Source organism: Hyperoodon ampullatus (assembly GCF_949752795.1).
Source record: "Hyperoodon ampullatus genome assembly, chromosome: 1".
NCBI classification, from domain to species: domain Eukaryota; kingdom Metazoa; phylum Chordata; class Mammalia; order Artiodactyla; family Ziphiidae; genus Hyperoodon; species Hyperoodon ampullatus.
Window position 1 is genome coordinate 14,416,286 of NC_136914.1, and position 17,918 is coordinate 14,434,203.

The window sequence follows — 17,918 nt, forward strand, 5'->3', positions numbered from 1 at the left end:
ACACTATGCAAAATGAGGATCACAGCTGTGCTTGGAGAAATGTATAAATATGTATTATAATGTATGTACCTGCCAAAAAACAATAGTTAATCTTTGATGGCAGGATTTTATGTATCTACAACATAGCGCAAATATAATATGAAACCTTTCCAATGTTTCCAAAGAATACCAAGACAACTGTACCAAAAAAAAAAAAAAAAAAGGAGGGGGGAATATACCAAAATGTTAAGAGGTATCCTTTGGGTAACTGGCCTTCGTGGCTTTTTTCCTTCTTACAGTTTTTGGTATTCATCTATCTACATATTATAAGATGAACATGCATTTCTTTGGAAAAAAGTTTGCTGGGAAATTTTAAGTAATGTCATATATCATGTTCAGTAATGTCACAACACTCAACCCATAGACAAGGAAATCTAGGAGAAGAAAATCTGCCCTTTGAGATGTGAAAGAACGGGCTTGGTTCGTACCTGGGCCGGTACCTCCAGCACCGCCGCCTCCGCCGCTGCTGCCGAACATGCCTCCACCTCCAGCTCCCGCCCCACTGCCGCCACCGAAACTATCCGAGAAATTGGGCATGAGCTTCTGCCGTTTCCTCTGCACTTCCTCTTTATCTGTATTTAAAGGAAGAGAAACCAGAGGAGAAAAGATTGATTCAGCTCCACTACTAGCCACAGAAAGAATACTGATTCTGATGGTATTTTTAAACATCTTAAAGGGAAACAGAAAGCACGCAAGGAGGAAGAGATGCCAAATGTCAAGAAGCATTATATTTATTCCAATGGGCGTGAAGACCAAGAACCAGCCTCAGAGGGACCACAGAATAGTACACACCCAAATTCTCTCTGCAATTGTTTCTTAAGTCCCCCATGTCATTCAAGGTAGTGAAAGACTAGACTGCCCATCAAAGATGAAGAGACTGAAAATACTGAATACTGAAAATACTGAACTGGGCAGCAAGGAGGAGTTACTAATCAGCTAACATTTATTATGCGTCTACAATGACCAAAGTGCTGAGGATAAAGAGAAGTATGACATCATGTCTTTGCTGTCAAGAACCCTCCAATGTAATTTTAAGGTTGTAGGGGAAAGACTTAGAGACAAAGCACTCTAATGCTATATATGTTAAATTCATGGTGCCAACTAGGGTTCCAGGAGTTCAAGGAAGGACTTCTAGGGAGTCTCTGTGGGCTGGAAAATTCAGGAAAAGGCTTCCCAGAATCAACTCTGTATCAGGAGAGGGCAAAGGGAGGATGTTCCGGGAAGGGGATGTAGGGGGAAAGTGACGAAGGAACCAATGTGCACTGCATGCTTATGAGAACAGCAGCGTATCAGCTTAGCTGAAGTGAAAGTTTAGTATGAGGAATTCTTGAGAAATGGGGCTGACTGGGACCACATTGCCAAGCACCTGGATTATGAACCTAAGGGATTTAATTTACAGGCGGGAGAGCCATGGAATGTTTTTGAACTGGGGAATGCCATGTATATGGTGGTATTTTAGAAAGATTCATCTGTCACTGGTGCATAGGATAAAATAGTCCAAGTGAGATGCAGAGACAGTGCAGACATGAGGTGTTGGAGGCTGTTCCTTGGTGGTCACCACAATAATGAACATGTGTGCCTCCCAGAAAGACAATAAAAGATGGATCTGTAGTCACTGGTAACTCACGAGATACGAGGCTGCAAGTCTAAGACCACTACTTGACTAAAATACAGTGATGCCCTCTGAGATTTTTGATTGGCCGAGTCTAGATACTATGGAGACTTTCCCTCCTCATTCCTCATGTGGTTGCTCTGTTTTTCTTTGGCTTCTCACCAGCTCCACTGCCCCTGTGAGTTCTGCTGGTGCCTTTGTGGTCTATTGTTCCTTTCTTGTTTCTTCTTTCTGTTTCCCTTTCTTTCTCCCTTCTCTGATTTTCCCACCCTATATATTTTTTCTCCCTTCTCTCTTCTGAAATAAAGCACTGAAAGAAGTTTTTGGTTTTTGTTGAAATTAAATCAACAGTCAATATGGTATTCTTTTTTTCAATCAGCAGCCCAATACTTGACAACTGTCCTATTTCTGATTCTTCACATCAGTTCTGGTCACTGTTTATGTTCAGAAAGATCTTCACTTATTTCTAATTCTGTCGTCGTTTCAGTCATCTCAGGGCTAGAAAGAATGCTGTTGTGTACTGATTACCTCATGATCATCTAAGTGCAGTTGAAAGATAACCAGGGGAAAGTAGGGTAGCAAAGTACCCTTAAAAAATAATCTTTTAAAAACGGATCCTGTCTAGACTCGCTAGGAAGAAAAAAGCCAGCATGGGTCAACTCTGAAGAAAACATGCTTCCACCAGAAAGGGGTGACCTCGAAGTGGAGAAACTTGAGCAATTTCCTTATCAAAGGTTTTGGACAGATTGATAAAGTTTCTCCATCAGTTGTATCATAACTAAGTCACAAGTATTACTCATCCTATAAACTGTTGATCTCACATGGGATATTAGTTCATCAGAAATATGAAATACAAGAGCGAGGCAGACAACATATTCATCTTCAGAAATAAGTGTTATCTACTGACATGCTTTCTAGCAAAGAGATCATTTGGTATTTGCTATGTACTCCTTTTGACTTATAAAACAGGGACATTCACTGGTTATATTTCATTGTAAAATGGGAATTTTTAAGACTCAGTTTAAAAAATATTAACTATCCTACAGCCATTAAGATGTTAATAACAAGAAACTGATACAGAAAATTCCATGAGACAAGCTTTTTTTTTTTTTTTTTTAAATAGAAGAACCTGCAGTCTGAATTTCCATGGAATTAAACATGGGGATTTTCACACTGGGTTTACTTACCCTTGTGGTCTGCTTTTGACAGTGGACCATGGGATGTATTATGAAACATCAACCTATTCTAAAAGGGACCTAAGTGGCCACTCACTACAAGTTCTCCTTTTACAGAAGAGGAAACCGAAGCTAGGATGTTGAGGGACTTGTATGAGGTCAGGGCTCAGTGAAGATCAGATACAAGGTCTAATGAGCATTCCATTATATTAGGTCACCATTTGGGGGGAAACACTCCAACATATCTTTGCTTCCTTTAATAACTGATGATGTAAGATAACAGCTTAGTTCACAAATGTTGATAAAACTTTTAGCCTCTACCACCTTACGCTGTGCATGTGCCTTAAAAGTACCTCATTCTCGGGCTTCCCTGGTGGTGCAGTGGTTGAGAGTCCGCCTGCCGACGCAGGGGACACGGGTTCGTGCCCCGGTCCGGGAAGATCCCACATGCCGCGGAGCAGCTGGGCTCGTGAGCCATGGCCACTGAGCCTGCGCGTCCAGAGCCTGTGCTCCGCAACGGGAGAGGCCACAACAGTGAGAGGCCCGCGTACCAAAAAAAAAAAAAAAAAGTACCTCATTCTCACTTTCTGGGTTGTAGTTTGCCAATAAAGACGCTGGCATTTATCCTGACCATACCTTTCATAATTTAAAGATTATGATTCTGTTTCTTCCTAATCTCCATCTTTTCAGACTGAAAAGTCATTATGGTCTTTCTTTGCTTTTGTATAACCGTTCCTCAACCCTCTTCTTCCCTTGCCAACCATCCCTCTCCTGATTATTTTGATTGTCTTCCTGGACCCAACCATCTCCATGACGTTTTTATGAGACACAACGTCAGTGACCATAAAGGATGCAGAGTTCAGGGCTGCATGATTCTGTACAACAAGAGGAATATGATCTATTTCTTTGTCTCATGTCTTAATTGGTGGCACCCAACAAGTTCCTAGTCTTGCGGGTGAGGATGGCAACTTGGTTGGTCAAACAACAACTTAGCTCTCAGATATTTAACAAGCATCTACTATGTGATGTACATTGTTCATGTAGCAATAAATATGAAAGGCCAAATCTGTGACCTAAAGAACACAGGTAGGAAGAAGACAACAGACACATAAATTAATAGGTAAGATAATTTTACATATTGATAAAAATAAGTTAAGAATATAAAATGAGGCAATGAGTTCAGGAGTGACTGCAGGGGCTGGGGGCAGTGGAAGGTATATTCAATGACTTCTGAGAAATGAGCACAATGATTCCTTGGGTTGTATAGTTTAGATTCATCTTCACATAGTTACTCTGATGCTAAATGGCCTGCTACTTTTCTGGCCAGTCACACAGGCCTGGTGTGATCATTTTTCCTTGTGATTATTTCAACTTGGGATTTTATAATCCAGAAGGTTCTCTAGACTAAGGTAATTTGTTATCTTCAATAAAATTGTTCTAATCTCACAACAACTCAACCACAATACATGTTGGCCATTCTTTCTGTGGAGCTCAACTACAAAGTCTTATTTTTCCAGATGGTTTTCTACATTGTTCTTCTAGATGGAGCTTTTAGTCAACGATAAGCTGGAATGTAAGTGCCTGACGCATAAAGGTGAGATTTTGAGCTTTCAGGAGACCCCATTCTCTAACTCCAGACCCGGATAGCTCCTAACATAAGAGGGTAGCAAAGAAAGTAATAGTCTGAACGTGTCCCTGCTGTATCAGACTCTTTTCAGGCACAGATACCACTGGGAAAGGGACACAGGCAGCCTAGAAAGCAAGCTCAGCTTTGAGTATTTCTAGGCTTACACATGTGTAGGTGATCTGGGTTTCCTTTTTTTATCTGATTCTCTGTGTTAGAAAAATTGACATTATTTTGAACACACATTTTAGGAGAAGAAATCTTTTTTTTTTTTTTTTTCTCTCAGAAAGTCCAAAACAATTGTGCTCTGTTGCTCTTCTGGGTCTACTTTTAAAGAAGGGTGCTTAATCCAAAGCAGTGATTTTCAAACTTCACGCCGACGGCCCGTTCGGAAGCCCTCAGGCAGTTCCTGGGCAGGGAGGGCAGTGAGGAGAGGTAAGCCTCCTTCCTGGACGAGCCGAGCGGGCGGACTCGCCACCTCCACTTCAAGCCTCTCCTGTTTATATACTGGGATTTCGCACGAAATGTCACATGGAGAGAAAAAAAAGGCTCCTCTGCTGACAGTGTTTTCAAACCACCAGTAACGGAATGCACGATACATCTGACCCATCAGTGGAGGGGCCGCAAGCTCAGAGAAGAAACGAGAAATCACGGAACCGTTTTCTAAATGTGGCTGCCACGACGTGAATTCTAGGAAAAGAAAGCCCTCCTCAAAGATCCCCCATCACATGCTGCTATCACAGGATTAGCAGCCGTGTGGATCGCTGCTGCGGCACCTCTGTGGGCTCCAGCCTCAGCCAGGACCTGGCTGCCCTGTCCCAGTCTCACTTCCCTCTAGTCCAGGGGTTTCTAATTATGTTTGTGCCACGGCCTCTTTTGCAGTCTAGTGAAGTCTGTGGATCTCTTCTTAGAATCACAGTTCTTAGTACGTAAAATTCAAAATAAGATTACAAAAAAATTTAATTGTTTTAAAGTACACTTCTAGCCATGGAGCCCCATAGGGGTGAGTGGACTCCAGGTTAACAAATAACCTTTGAGGCCTGTTACCCTCATTCCGAGAGGAGTCTCAGTGTGAATTTCCCACGCTGCCCTCCCTTGAGTTCCAGTCCTGCCTTTTGAATGGCCTGTTAGGAATCCGCCACAGGAACCTAAAATGCAACATGTTTTTTGTTTTTTTTTGCGGTATGCAGGCCTCTTATTGTTGTGGCCCCTCCCATTGTGGAGCACAGGCTCGGACGCGCAGGCTCAGTGGCCATGGCTCACGGGCCCAGCCGCTCCGCGGCACGTGGGATCTTCCCGGACCGGGGCACGAACCCCTGTCCCTTGCATCGGCAGGCGGACTCTCAACCACTGCGCCGAAATGCAACATGTTTTAAACTGAACTCTGTCTTTGCCCACCCAGATCTACTTTTGCTCCCTTGACTCTTCATCAGTTCAACCACATCACAGCCTTCCCGGGCTGGGATTCCTAGAACTGTCTATGACTCCTGATTTTCTCTTTTCACCCCCTACCCCAACCAGCACCTGGGTCCTCCTGACACCATCCCTGCACTGCCTCCTGAATCCACCTTCTCCTTTCACTCCACTGCATTAAGACCGTCACTAACTTCACCATTTCTCACTTGGATTCTTGCATTCCTCCTCTGACTCATTGTCTGCTGCCCAGATAGTCTCTTCAGTGTCTACAGAGAGAAGTCAGAGGCATCATTCCAAATCCAAACTGGCCTTTCCAGAATCAATGCAAAATTCTGTAGGTGCCAATCACAGCACCACAGAACCTGGCTGCGGCCTTCCTCACCTGCTGTGGCCTTCAGGAGTGCATCTCAGTGCTCACAATGCTCACTTTTCCCTGAATAAACACTAACTTTTACCTCCTCATGTTTCCCAAGTCTAGGAAACCCTTTCCTTCTCTGTTGCACACTCAACTACTGAAATACATCCCCCATTTTCAGGACCTTGAAGAAGCCTTCTTCTTGGTGGCTTCTTCAGAATCTAGGGTTCGTTCTCCTTGCATTCTTCTATGTTTTTGTGGACGCCTCACTTTTGGAACTTACCAAAGTAATAATTTGCACTATAACAATTGAAGGAGACTTATGATCTCCCCTTCTCGGTGTGTCTTTTGTGAGGAAGAGAATGCCGCCTTATTCATTTTTATAGCTCTGCAGTGCATGGTGGCTGAGTCTTCTGTTCAACTGCCTGAGGCCAGTTGACAAGAGTGAATGATTCTCCTACACAACAAGCCTTATCTTTTCATCTCAACTACCTGAGCCCTGAGGTAGTCAATAAATGATAGATTCTCAAATTCAAAGAGAAAATTTCAAATGTCTAAATCTCATATAAAACTCAATGGAAATAACATTATTTTAAAGGGCTAGACTTAATTCTATGACCCCCAAATCATATATTACGTCTTTCTTCTCTAAAAAGAAGCACCATGGACCCAGAAACCAGTTACTAGGAAGCTGTTCAAAGGAGGAGACTACCTGATCTTTTCTAATCGGACCATCCTCTTGTTGGAACAAGCACAAGTGTTTAAACAACCAAGTTACCTTTAATTTCAGGATAGTAGAGAAAAGGTTTTGGTTCACTGGTTTCCAAATCAGATTTCCTCCGAAGCTGGACGAACACAGAGGCTGGTTTTGTAATGTTGACATCTTTATACTTCGGAGTTTTGAAGACGATGGCAAACTGCAGGATACAAAGATCCAAATGTTGGAGTAGGACTACATTTCTTTTCCAGCAACGCTACTCATTAAACACATTCTTTATGCCCAATGTTTAGACACAAGGTACTAAAAAGTATACAACACCTTAGAGAAACTTACCACCTTAGAATTCTATACCCATACATTTTTATTAAATTGCCAATGTGAAACTGAAATATAAGATTATGCCAATGTATTGCAAAGCTTCCTGGTTAACTTGTCTAAAATTTCAAATGTCTTTCAGTATAAATAATCACGTGAATAAAATACGTTGCATACATCTTCTCCTTTTCCAAATTAGCCTTAAAAGCCTCCAAGATTATTTACAGCAATATCAGAAAGGCTAGTCATGGAAAGAGAGAGTGAGGAAGGTGGTACTACTACCAGCCTGCCGGCCAGCCAATGAAGACAAAAAACTAAACCCTGTAAGAGAAACATCATGACAGGGTCAGTGTATTGTGAGGTGAGGATGGCCAAGGCTCTGGGCATACACAGGGCATTCTGTAACACCCATAAGACAGCCTCCTCATCGATATCTGGCAGTGCCAGAATAGTCAGGCATTTGCACATTTTTTAGCTGGATTATTTTACTTGATCCACAAAATTAATAAGTTTAAGCTAACAGTTATATACAGAACCTTCCACCAAACAACAAAAGGATATAATTATTTTCAAGTACACATGGAACATTTAAAAAAACTGATCATAGAGTCACAGAGAAAGACAAAACAATTTCAAAGAACTTATATCTAAGACCACCTTCTATGACCATAATATAATGTTGAAATCATCAACCCAACATCTTTTAAATGCTTGGAAACTTAAAAATGGACTCCTAGACAAAAATTTTAGAAGAAAATCATGATAGAAATGATAAAATAAGAACCGAGCAATAATAAAAGTATTATGCTATCAAAATGTGATCTCAGCTTATGGCTTTAATGCATTTGTAACAAAACTTATTTTTTTCATTAAACTATGCTTGAGGCAGAATCACCAGTGCTGAGGGGCCCACTGCTTTGAGCAGCCACGCACTGTCAGCATTTAACACCCTACCTCAAAGATGTTTTAGTTGGATTTTTTGACTATGTAATATATTCACATGGATCTCGTACATATAAAAAGGTATACAATGGTGCACACTGAAATTTCTCCTTGCCATTCCTGTCCCTCATCCAGACAGTTCCTACTGTGTGCCTGCTCTGCTCCCCCAGAAGTAAACACAGAGAAGCTATTAGTTTCTGTTGTATTCTTCCAGAGTTTCTTTATGCGTATGTATACATAAACATAGAATCTTTTTTATGTACACTTTGCTTTATATCTATCTTTAAAAAAATTTTAATGTTGTATCTTTGAGGCTTTTCCATATTAGTCCATAGAGGACTCATTCTTTTTAATAACTGCACAATATTCCATCACATAGATACACCATAATTTATTTTACTGGCCACTTACTGATAGACATTTGGATTGTTTCCAATTTTTTGTGAAAACTGTATTCCTCAATCGCTCAGTGTAATCATTAAGATGAGGATTCAGCGTTTTCATCATAGTCAGTTGTCACCAGGAGATACTGATTTATCATGATGACATCAGCCTCAACTAGAAGACTCCTCCTTTCAACACTTTTCATTAGAATACCCTTTTAACAGGTCTCCGCATATTGCACTGGTAGAACATTGTTATCGACTAACTGTGTTCCCTCAAAATTCGTATGTTGAAGCCCTAACAGTGTGGCTGTATTTGGAGATAGAGCTTTTACGGGAAGAATTAAGGTTAAATGAGGTCATAAGGGCAAGGCCCTGATTGGGTAGGATTACTGTTTTTAAAAGAAGAGACAGCAGAGAGCTTACTCTCTCTGCCCTGTTAGGACACAACAAGAAGGTGACTGTCTGCAAGCCAGGAAGAGAGCCCTCACAAGGAACTGACACTGTCAGACCTTGATCTGGGACTTCCAGTCTCCAGAACCATGAGCAACAATTTCTTTTGTTTCATCCACCCAGTCTATGATATTTTGTCATGGAAGTCTGAACAGATGAATACAACACTTAAAACATTTCTACTAAAGGACCTAAGGGCCACTGCCTTGTGGCTAGGTGATCAGACACCCAAATGAAATGCCTTGCAAGGTCTAATACAGCCTTGCCCATCAATCTATGGTAGGTAACTTTTCTGGAACACCTGCAAGACACAGTGCTCTTTTATGAAAGTTAAATAAATATTTATGATTTTTCCTTGTTTTATACATGGAAACTAGTGAATTTCAACAAGGCAGAAAATGTAGAATCATCTTCATCGCCACCGTCATCATCATCCACTTACTTGTCTATGAACATCTGTGGGGGAAAAATCTCCGAATCCTTCCCAGATTCCACCATTTTCCTCCTCCTCATAAAATCGAATCTGGATGTCATCTGCAAACAGTCATGTCCAGATGTATAATTTCACATAGTATAATAATATTCAAAAACATGAAAAATAAAGCTGGTTCAAGATTCTACCTATAAATACTAAGTACTTAACCTTTTTCAAAAGTAATTAATATAAAATACACTTTAGAATTATTTAAAATTTTTAGTGAAAATTTTCAATTAGTTACCATAGTAATGGGCCCCAAGATTCATTTACAATGACAGAATACTAGATTTACCTATTCAATCTGAGTTTTCTCTTAGTCTTTTCCACTTCTTCATCCCTAAACCAATTCACTCCTGAGAAACATGAAGGATAGTGAGGAATATCAGAATCCCAAAAGGTGGTTCACTTGATACAGATTTACATAATAATATTTAACTAATATAAAGTTTACTATATGGCAGACACTGTTCTGAGTGATTTTATATGTATATATTAGCTGATTTAATCCTCACAACAACTTTGTGATGCAGGTCTACTATTAATAGCCTCGTTCTGCAGAAGAGAAACTGGAGGTCCGAGAGGTTAAGTAACTTATCTAAGGTTGAAAAGCTAGTAAATGGAGAGGCCAGGATTTGAACACAGTGAAGTTTCAGATTCCAGGCTCTTACACATTCTACTATGCTACCTCCCTATAATATTTTATTAGTCCATATTGAGAAACTGCTAAAAATATCATGTTGGTCTAGTCCCTTCGGGTTAAATTAGAACATCTAAATTTCACACTTCAGTCATGGGTTCTACTCCTGCAGAAATATGACAATATAACTCAGGTTGGCATCTCCCTGGCTTCACTTCCTATCTCATAGGAAGGTGTACACTACTGACTTACAAAAACTAAATTTATATTTCTATTTACATAGAATTTTAGGAATATTAGGGTTGGATAAGACATATTATGTACTGGTTAATAGCTCTGCTTTCAGGTAGGACTACCCTGAACCTAGTTATTCAGATTCTTTAAGCTAGGTTCAAGACTTCTCTTAATAAGCCATTCCAATGTAATGATAATGATTAAGAGTCACATTTACAAATAAAGGTACTCAGATTGTGTTTACTCATAGTATGCACAACCAGAAATCTGGAAATGCGTATTTCTTGGATAAAATGGGTTGAAAGAATACTGATGCCAAAACCTGCAGAGAAAGTGTAAACATTTTTGAGATACAGATATATATTGATACTTTTACCTTAAAATCTTATCTCATTTTTTCTGACTTTTTATCTCAGAGCATTTAGCCTCAAAGGAGAATTTTCTTTGTTTTAAGCTATAGTTCTTTTAATAGGGGCTACATTTCCAGCTATGCAGTTGCTTACTTTGAAAATGCTTATCTTTGTAGTGAGTATATCTTTCTTTTCTTTTTAGTGAAGAAACTACAGTTATTTTTATTGAAAAATGTGAAAGTGAAATATTATATTTTTTGCATTATTATTTTTTAACATCTTTATTGGAGTATAATTGCTTTACAATGGTGTGTTAGTTTCTGCTGTATAACAAAGTGAATCAGCTATACGTATACATATATCCCCAAATCCCCTCCCTCTTGCATCTCCCTCCCACTCTCCCTACCCCACCCCTCTAGGTGGTCACAAAGCACCAAGGTGATCTCCTTGTGCTATGCAGCTGCTTCCCACTAGCTATCTATTTTACATTCGGTAGTGTATATATGTCCATGTCACTCTCTCACTTTGTCCCAGGTTACCCTTCCCCCTCCCCGTGGCCTCAAGTCCATTGTCTACATCTGTGTCTTTATTCCTGTCCTGCCCCTAGGTTCATGAGAACCATTTTTCTTTTTCTTTAGATTCCATATATATGTGTTAGCATATGGTGTTTGTTTTTCTCTTTCTGACTTACTTCACTCTGTATGACAGACTCTAGGTCCAACCACCTCACTACAAATAACTCAATTTCATTTCCTTTTATGGCTGAGTAATATTGCATTGTATATATGTGCCACATCTCCTTTATCCATTCATCTGTTGATGGACACTTACGTTGCTTCCATGTCCTGGCTATTGTAAATAGTGCTGCAGTGAACATTGTGGTACATGACTCTTTTTGAATTATGGTTTCCTCAGGGTATATGCCCAGTAGTGGGATTGCTGGGTCATATGGTAGTTCTATTTTTAGTTTTTAAGGAACCTGCATATTGTTCTCCATAGTGGCTGTATCAATTTACATTCCCACCAACAGTGTAAGAGGGTTCCCTTTTCTCCACACTCTCTCCAGCATTTACTGTTTGTAGATTTTTTGATGATGGCCATTCAGACCGGTATGAGGTGATACCTCATTGTAGTTTTGATCTGCATTTCTCTGATGATAAGTGATGTTGAGCATCCTTTCATGTGTTTCTTGGCAATCTGTATATCTGCTTTGGAGAAATGTCTTTTTAGGTCTTCTGCCCATTTTTGGATTGGGTTGTTTATTTTTTTGATATTGAGCTGCATGAGCAGCTTGTAAATTGTGGAGATTAATCCTTTGTCAGTTGCTTCATTTGCAAATATTTTCTCCCATTCTGAGGGTTGTCTTTTCATCTTGTTTATGGTTTCCTTTGCTGTGCAAAAGCTTCTAAGTTTCATTACGTCCCATTTGTTTATTTTTGTTTTTATTTCCATTTCTCTAGGAGGTGGGTCAAAAAGGATCTTGTTGTGATTTATGTCAAAGAGTGTTCGACCTATGTTTCCCTCTTTATAATGTCTGGCCTTACATTTAGGTCTTTAATCCGTCTTGAGTTTGTTGTTGTATACAGTGTTAGGGAGTGTTCTAATTTCATTCTTTTACATGTAGCTGTCCAGTTTCCCCAGCACCACTTATTGAAGAGGCTGTCTTTTCTCCATGGTATATTCTTGCCTCCTTTATCAAAGATAAGGTGACCATATGTGTGTGGGTTTATCTCTGGGCTTGCTATCCTGTTCCACTGATGTATATTTCTATTTTTGTGCCACTACGATACTGTCTTGATTACTGTAGCTTTCTAGTATAGTCTGAAGTCAAGGAGCCTGATTCCTCCAGCTCCATTTTTCTTTCTCAAGATTGCTTTGGAAAAAAAAAAAAAAAAAAAGATTGCTTTGTCTATTTGGGGTCTTCTGTGTTTCCATATAAATTGTGAATTTTTTTGTTCTAGTTCTGTGAAAAATGCCATTGGTAGCTTGACAGGGATTGCATTGAATCTGTAGATTGCTTTGGGTAGTATAGTTATTTTCACAATATTCATTCTTCCAATCCAAGAACACTGTATATCTCTCCATTTGTTTGTCATCTTTAATTTCTTTCATTAGTGTCTTATAGTTTTCTGCATACAGGTCTTTTGTTTTCTTAGGTAGGTTTATTCCTAGGTATTTTATTCTTTTTGTTGCAGTGGTAAATGGGAGTGTTTCCTTGATTTCTCTTTCAGATTTTTCATCATTAGTGTATAGGAATGCAAGAGATTTCTGTGCATTAATTTTGTATCCTGCTACTTTACCAAATTCATTGATTAGCTCTAGTAGTTTTCTGGTAGCATCTTCAGGATTCTCTATGTATAGTATCATGTCATTTGCAAACAATGACGGTTTTACTTCTTCTTTTCCAATTTGAATTCATTTTTCTTCTCTGACTGCTGTGGCTAACACTTCCAAAACTGTGTTGAATAACAGCAGTGAGAGTGGGCAACCTTGCCTTGTTCCTGATCTTAGTGGAAATGGTTTCAGTTTTTCACCATAGAGAATGATGTTGGCTGTGGATTTGTCATATACAGCCTTCATTTATGTTGAGGTAGGTTCCCTCTATGCCTACTTTCTGGAGAGTTTTTTATCAAAAATAGGTGTTGAATTTTGTCAAAAGCTTTCTCTGAATCTATTGAGATAATCATATGTTATTTTTTTTGTGTGTGTGCGGTACGTGGGCCTCTCACTGTTGTGGCCTCTTCCGTTGCAGAGCACAGGCTCCGGACGTGCAGGCTCAGTGGCCATGGCTCACGGGCCCAGCCGCTCCACGGCACGTGGGATCTTCCCGGACTAGGGCATGAACCCATGTTCCCTGCATCGGCAGGCAGACTCTCAACCACTGCGCCACCAGGGAAGCCCTAATCATATGGTTTTTATCCTTCAATTTGTTAATATGGTGTATCACATTGATTGATTTCTGTATATTGAAGAATCCTTGCATTCCTAGGATAAACCCCACTTGATCATGGTGTATGATCCTTTTAATGTGCTGTTGGATTCTGTTTGGTAGTATTTTGTTGAGGATTTTTGCATCTATGTTCATCAGTGATATTGGCCTGTAGTTTCCTTTTATTGCAACCTCTTTGTCCGGTTTTGGTATCAGGGTGATGGTGGCCTCGTAAAATGAGTTGGGGAGTATTCCTCCCTCTGCTATATTTGGAAGAGTTTGAGAAGGATAGGTGTTAGCTCTTCTCTAAATATTTGATAGAATTTGCCTGTGAAGCCATCTGGTCCTGGGTTTTTGTTTGTTGGAAGATTTTTAATCACAGTTTCAATTTCAGTGCTTGTGACCAGTCTGTTTATATTTTCTATTTCTTCCTGGTTCAGTCTTGGAAGGTTGTGCTTTTCTAAGAATTAGTCCATTTCTTCCAGGTTGTCCATTTTATTGACATATAGTTGCTTGTAATAATCTCTCATGATCCTTTGTATTTCTGCAGTGTCAGTTGTTACTCCTCCTTTTTCATTTCTAATTCTATTGATTTGAGTCTTCTCCCTTTTTTTCTTGATGAGTCTGGCTAATGGTTTATCAATTTTGTTTATCTTCTTAAAGAACCAGCTTTTAGTTTTATTGATCTTTGCTATTGTTTCCTTCATTTCTTTTTCATTTATTTCTGATCTGATCTTTATGATTTCTTTCCCTCTGCTAACTTCGTGTTTTTTCTGTTCTTCTTTCTCTAATTGCTTTAGGTGTAAGGTTAGGTTATTTATTTGAGATGTTTCTTGTTTCCTGAGGTAGGATTGCATTGCTATAAACTTCCCTCTTAGAAGTGCTTTTGCTGCATGCCATAGGTTTTGGGCCGTTGTGTTTTCATTGTCATTTGTTTCTAGGTATTTTCTGATTTCCTCTTTGATTTCTTCAGTAATCTCCTGGTTATTTAGTATCGTTTAGCCTCCATGTGTTTTAGAGACTTTTTAGAGATTTTTTCCTGTAATTGATATCTAGTCTCATAGCATTGTGGTTGGAAATGATACTTGATACAACTTCAATTTTCTTAAATTTCCCAAGGCTTGATTTGTGGCCCAAGATATGATCTCTCCTGGAGAATGTTCCATGAGCACTTGAGGAGAAAGTGTATTCTGTTGTTTTTGGATGGAACGTCCTATAAATATCAATTAAGTCCATCTTGTTTAATGTGTCATTTAAAGCTTCTGTTTCCATGTTTATTTTCATTTTGGATGATCTGTCCATTGCTGAAAGTGGGGTGTTAAAGTCGCCAACCAATTCTGTGTTACTGCCAATTTCCCCTTTCATGGGTGTTAGCATTTGCCTTATGTTACTGAGGTGCTCCTATGTTGGGTGCATAAATATTTACAACTGTTATATTGTCTTTTTGGATTGATCCCTTGATCATTATGTAGTCCCCTTCTTTGTCTCTTGTAATAGTCTTTGTTTTAAAGTCTATTTTGTCTGATATGAGAACTGCTACTCCAGCTTTGTTTTGATTTCCATTTGCATGGAATATCTTTTTCCATCCCCTCACTTTCAGTCTGTATGTGTCCCTAGGTCTGAAGTGGGTCTCTTGTAGACAGCATATATATGGGTCTTATTTTTGTATCCATTTAGCAAGCCTGTGTCTTTTTTTTTTTTTTTTTTTTGCGGTACGCGGGCTTCTCATTGTTGTGGCCTCTCCTGTTGTGGAGCACAGGCTCCAGATGCGCAGGCTCAGCAGCCATGGCCCACGGGCCCAGCTGCTCCGCGGCATGTGGGATCTTCTCGGACCGGGGCACGAACCCGTGTCCCCTGCATCAGCAGGTGGACTCTCAACCACTGCGCCACCAGGGAAGCCCGAGCCTGTGTCTTTTGGTTGGAGCATTTAATCCATTCACATTTAAAGTAATTATCAATATGTATGTTCCTATTACCATTTTCTAAATTGTTTTGGGCTTGTTTTTGTAGCTGTTTTCCTTTTCTTGTGTTTCCTGCCTAGAGAAGTTCCTTTAGCATTTGTAGTAAAGCTGGTTTGGTGGTGCTGAATTCTCTTAACTTTTGCTTATCTGTAAAGGTTTTAATGTTTCCACTGAATGTGAATGAGATCCTTGCTGGGTAGAGTAATCTTGGTTGTAAGTTTTTCCCTTTCATCACTTTAAATATGTCCTGCCACCACTTCTGGCTTGCACAGTTTCTGCTGAAAGATCAGCTGTTAACCTTATGGGGATTCCCTTGTATGTTATTTGTTGTTTTTCCCTTGCTGCTTTTATTTTTTCTTTGTATTTAATTTTTTTTTTTTTTTTTTTTTGCGGTACGCGGGCCTCTCACTGTTGTGGTCTCTCCCGTTGCGGAGCACAGGCTCCGGATGCGCAGGCTCAGCGGCCATGGCTCACGGGCCCAGCCGCTCTGCGGCATATGGGATCCTCCCAGACCGGGGCACGAACCCGTATCCCCTGCATCGGCAGGCGGACTCTCAACCACTGCGCCACCAGGGAGGCCCTGTATTTAATTTTTGACAGTTTGTTTAATATGTGTCTTGGCGTGTTTCTCCTTGGATTTATCCTGTATGGGACTTTCTGTACTTCCTGGACTTGCGTGGCTATTTCCTTTCCCATGTTAGGGAAGTTTTCAACTATAATCTCTTCAAATATTTTCTCAGCCCCTTTCTTTTTCTCTTCTTCTTCTGGAACTCCTATAATTTGAATGTTGGTGTGTTTAATGTTGTCCCAGAGGTCTCTGAAGCTGTCCTCAATTCTTTTCACTCTTTTTTCTTTATTCTGCTCTGCAGTAGTTGTTTCCACTATTTTATCTTCCAGGTCACTTATCCGTTCTTCTGCCTCAGTTATTCTGTTACTGATTCCTTCTAGAGAATTTTTAATTTCATTTATTGTGTTGTTCATCATTGTTTGTTTGCTCTTTAGTTCTTCTAGGTCCTTGTTGACCATTTCTTGTATTTTCTCTATTCTATTTCCAAGATTTTAGATTATTTTTACTATCCTTACTCTGAATTCTTTTTCAGGTAGACTGCCTATTTCCTCTTCATTTGTTTGGTCTGGTGGGTTTTTACCTTGCTCCTTGATCTGCTGCATATTTCTCTGTCTTCTCATTTTGTTTAACTTACTGTGTTTGGAGTCTCCTTTTCACAGGCTGCAGGTTCGTAGTTCACGTTGTTTTTGGTGTCTTCCCCCAGCGGGTGAGGTTGGTTCAGTGGCTTGCGTAGGCTTCCTGGTGGAGGGGACTGGTGCCTGTGTTCTGGTGGGTGGGGCTGGATCTTGTCTTTCTGGTGGGCAGGACCACGTCCAGTCGTGTGTTTTGGGGTGTCTGTGAACTTAGTATGATTTCAGGCAGCTTCTCTGCTAATGGATGGGGTTGTGTTCCTTTCTTGCTAGTTGATTGGCATTGGGCATCCAGCACTGGAGCCTGCTGGTCGTTTAGTGGAGCTGGGTCTTAGTGGTGAGACAGAGGTCTCTGGGAGAGCTCTCGCCGATTGATATTACATGGGGCCAGGAGGTCTCTGGTGGTCCAATGTGCTGGACTCAGCTCTCCCACCTCAGAGGCTCAGGCTTGACACCCGGCCGGAGCACCAAGACCCTGTCAGCCGCACAGAAGTGAATGTGGCGGTCTCTGTTATGAAGTCAGATTACGAGGGTCTTCAGTAGCTGCTCAGCTAGAACAGGCTGACTTGGGAGCACTTTGTCTACGAGGCTGTCTCCAGCAGCCCAATGCTGAAAGAGTAGGTCTTCGCATGCGCTGCTAGAACCTTGAACGTTTATATAGAGGTCTTCACTGGGTTCAGTCATGGATTTGGTACAGGTGGTGTCAAGAACACCTTACTCTCTCAAGGCTGTGCGCTTGAAACAGCTCCTACACCTGAGGGTCTACAAGCTGCAGAAAGACGAGACTGCTCGGGGTTGCGTGCAAGCCATGATTCTTGCCACGAGCCCTGCTGCTGCTGTCGTGGAAGTGAGTGTATCTTTATTATACTATACCTTCTATCATTTTATTTAAAAAATGAGTGAAGCCTGAGAAAATAACACAGTCTCCTTCAACTTTTGCTGACTTATCAATCTTGCGCTATATTTAATGAGAGATAAATGCCAAGAACCTTTCTGAAAGTGAAAATTATGAGAGAAATATGCTCTGAGAATTTCCCGATAGTCCTTATTCTCTTTCTTTTTCTTAAATGACATCATAGTGTCATGTGAAGATATCC

At 40.3% G+C, this 17,918-nt stretch overlaps 1 protein-coding gene across 1 annotated transcript in view; it reads right to left on the reverse strand.

The window, feature by feature from the left end:
* The window catches only part of NFKB1 (nuclear factor kappa B subunit 1), a 123,112-nt gene that overhangs the window by 24,984 nt on the left and 80,210 nt on the right, over positions 1 to 17,918 (reverse strand). Inside the window, exons 10-12 of the mRNA XM_079699748.1 lie at positions 9,478 to 9,569; positions 7,000 to 7,138; positions 468 to 611 (exon numbers count right to left, since the gene is read on the reverse strand). Of these exons, the coding sequence (XP_079555874.1) occupies positions 468 to 611; positions 7,000 to 7,138; positions 9,478 to 9,569 (375 nt within the window). The remainder of the gene's footprint in view (positions 1 to 467; positions 612 to 6,999; positions 7,139 to 9,477; positions 9,570 to 17,918) is intronic.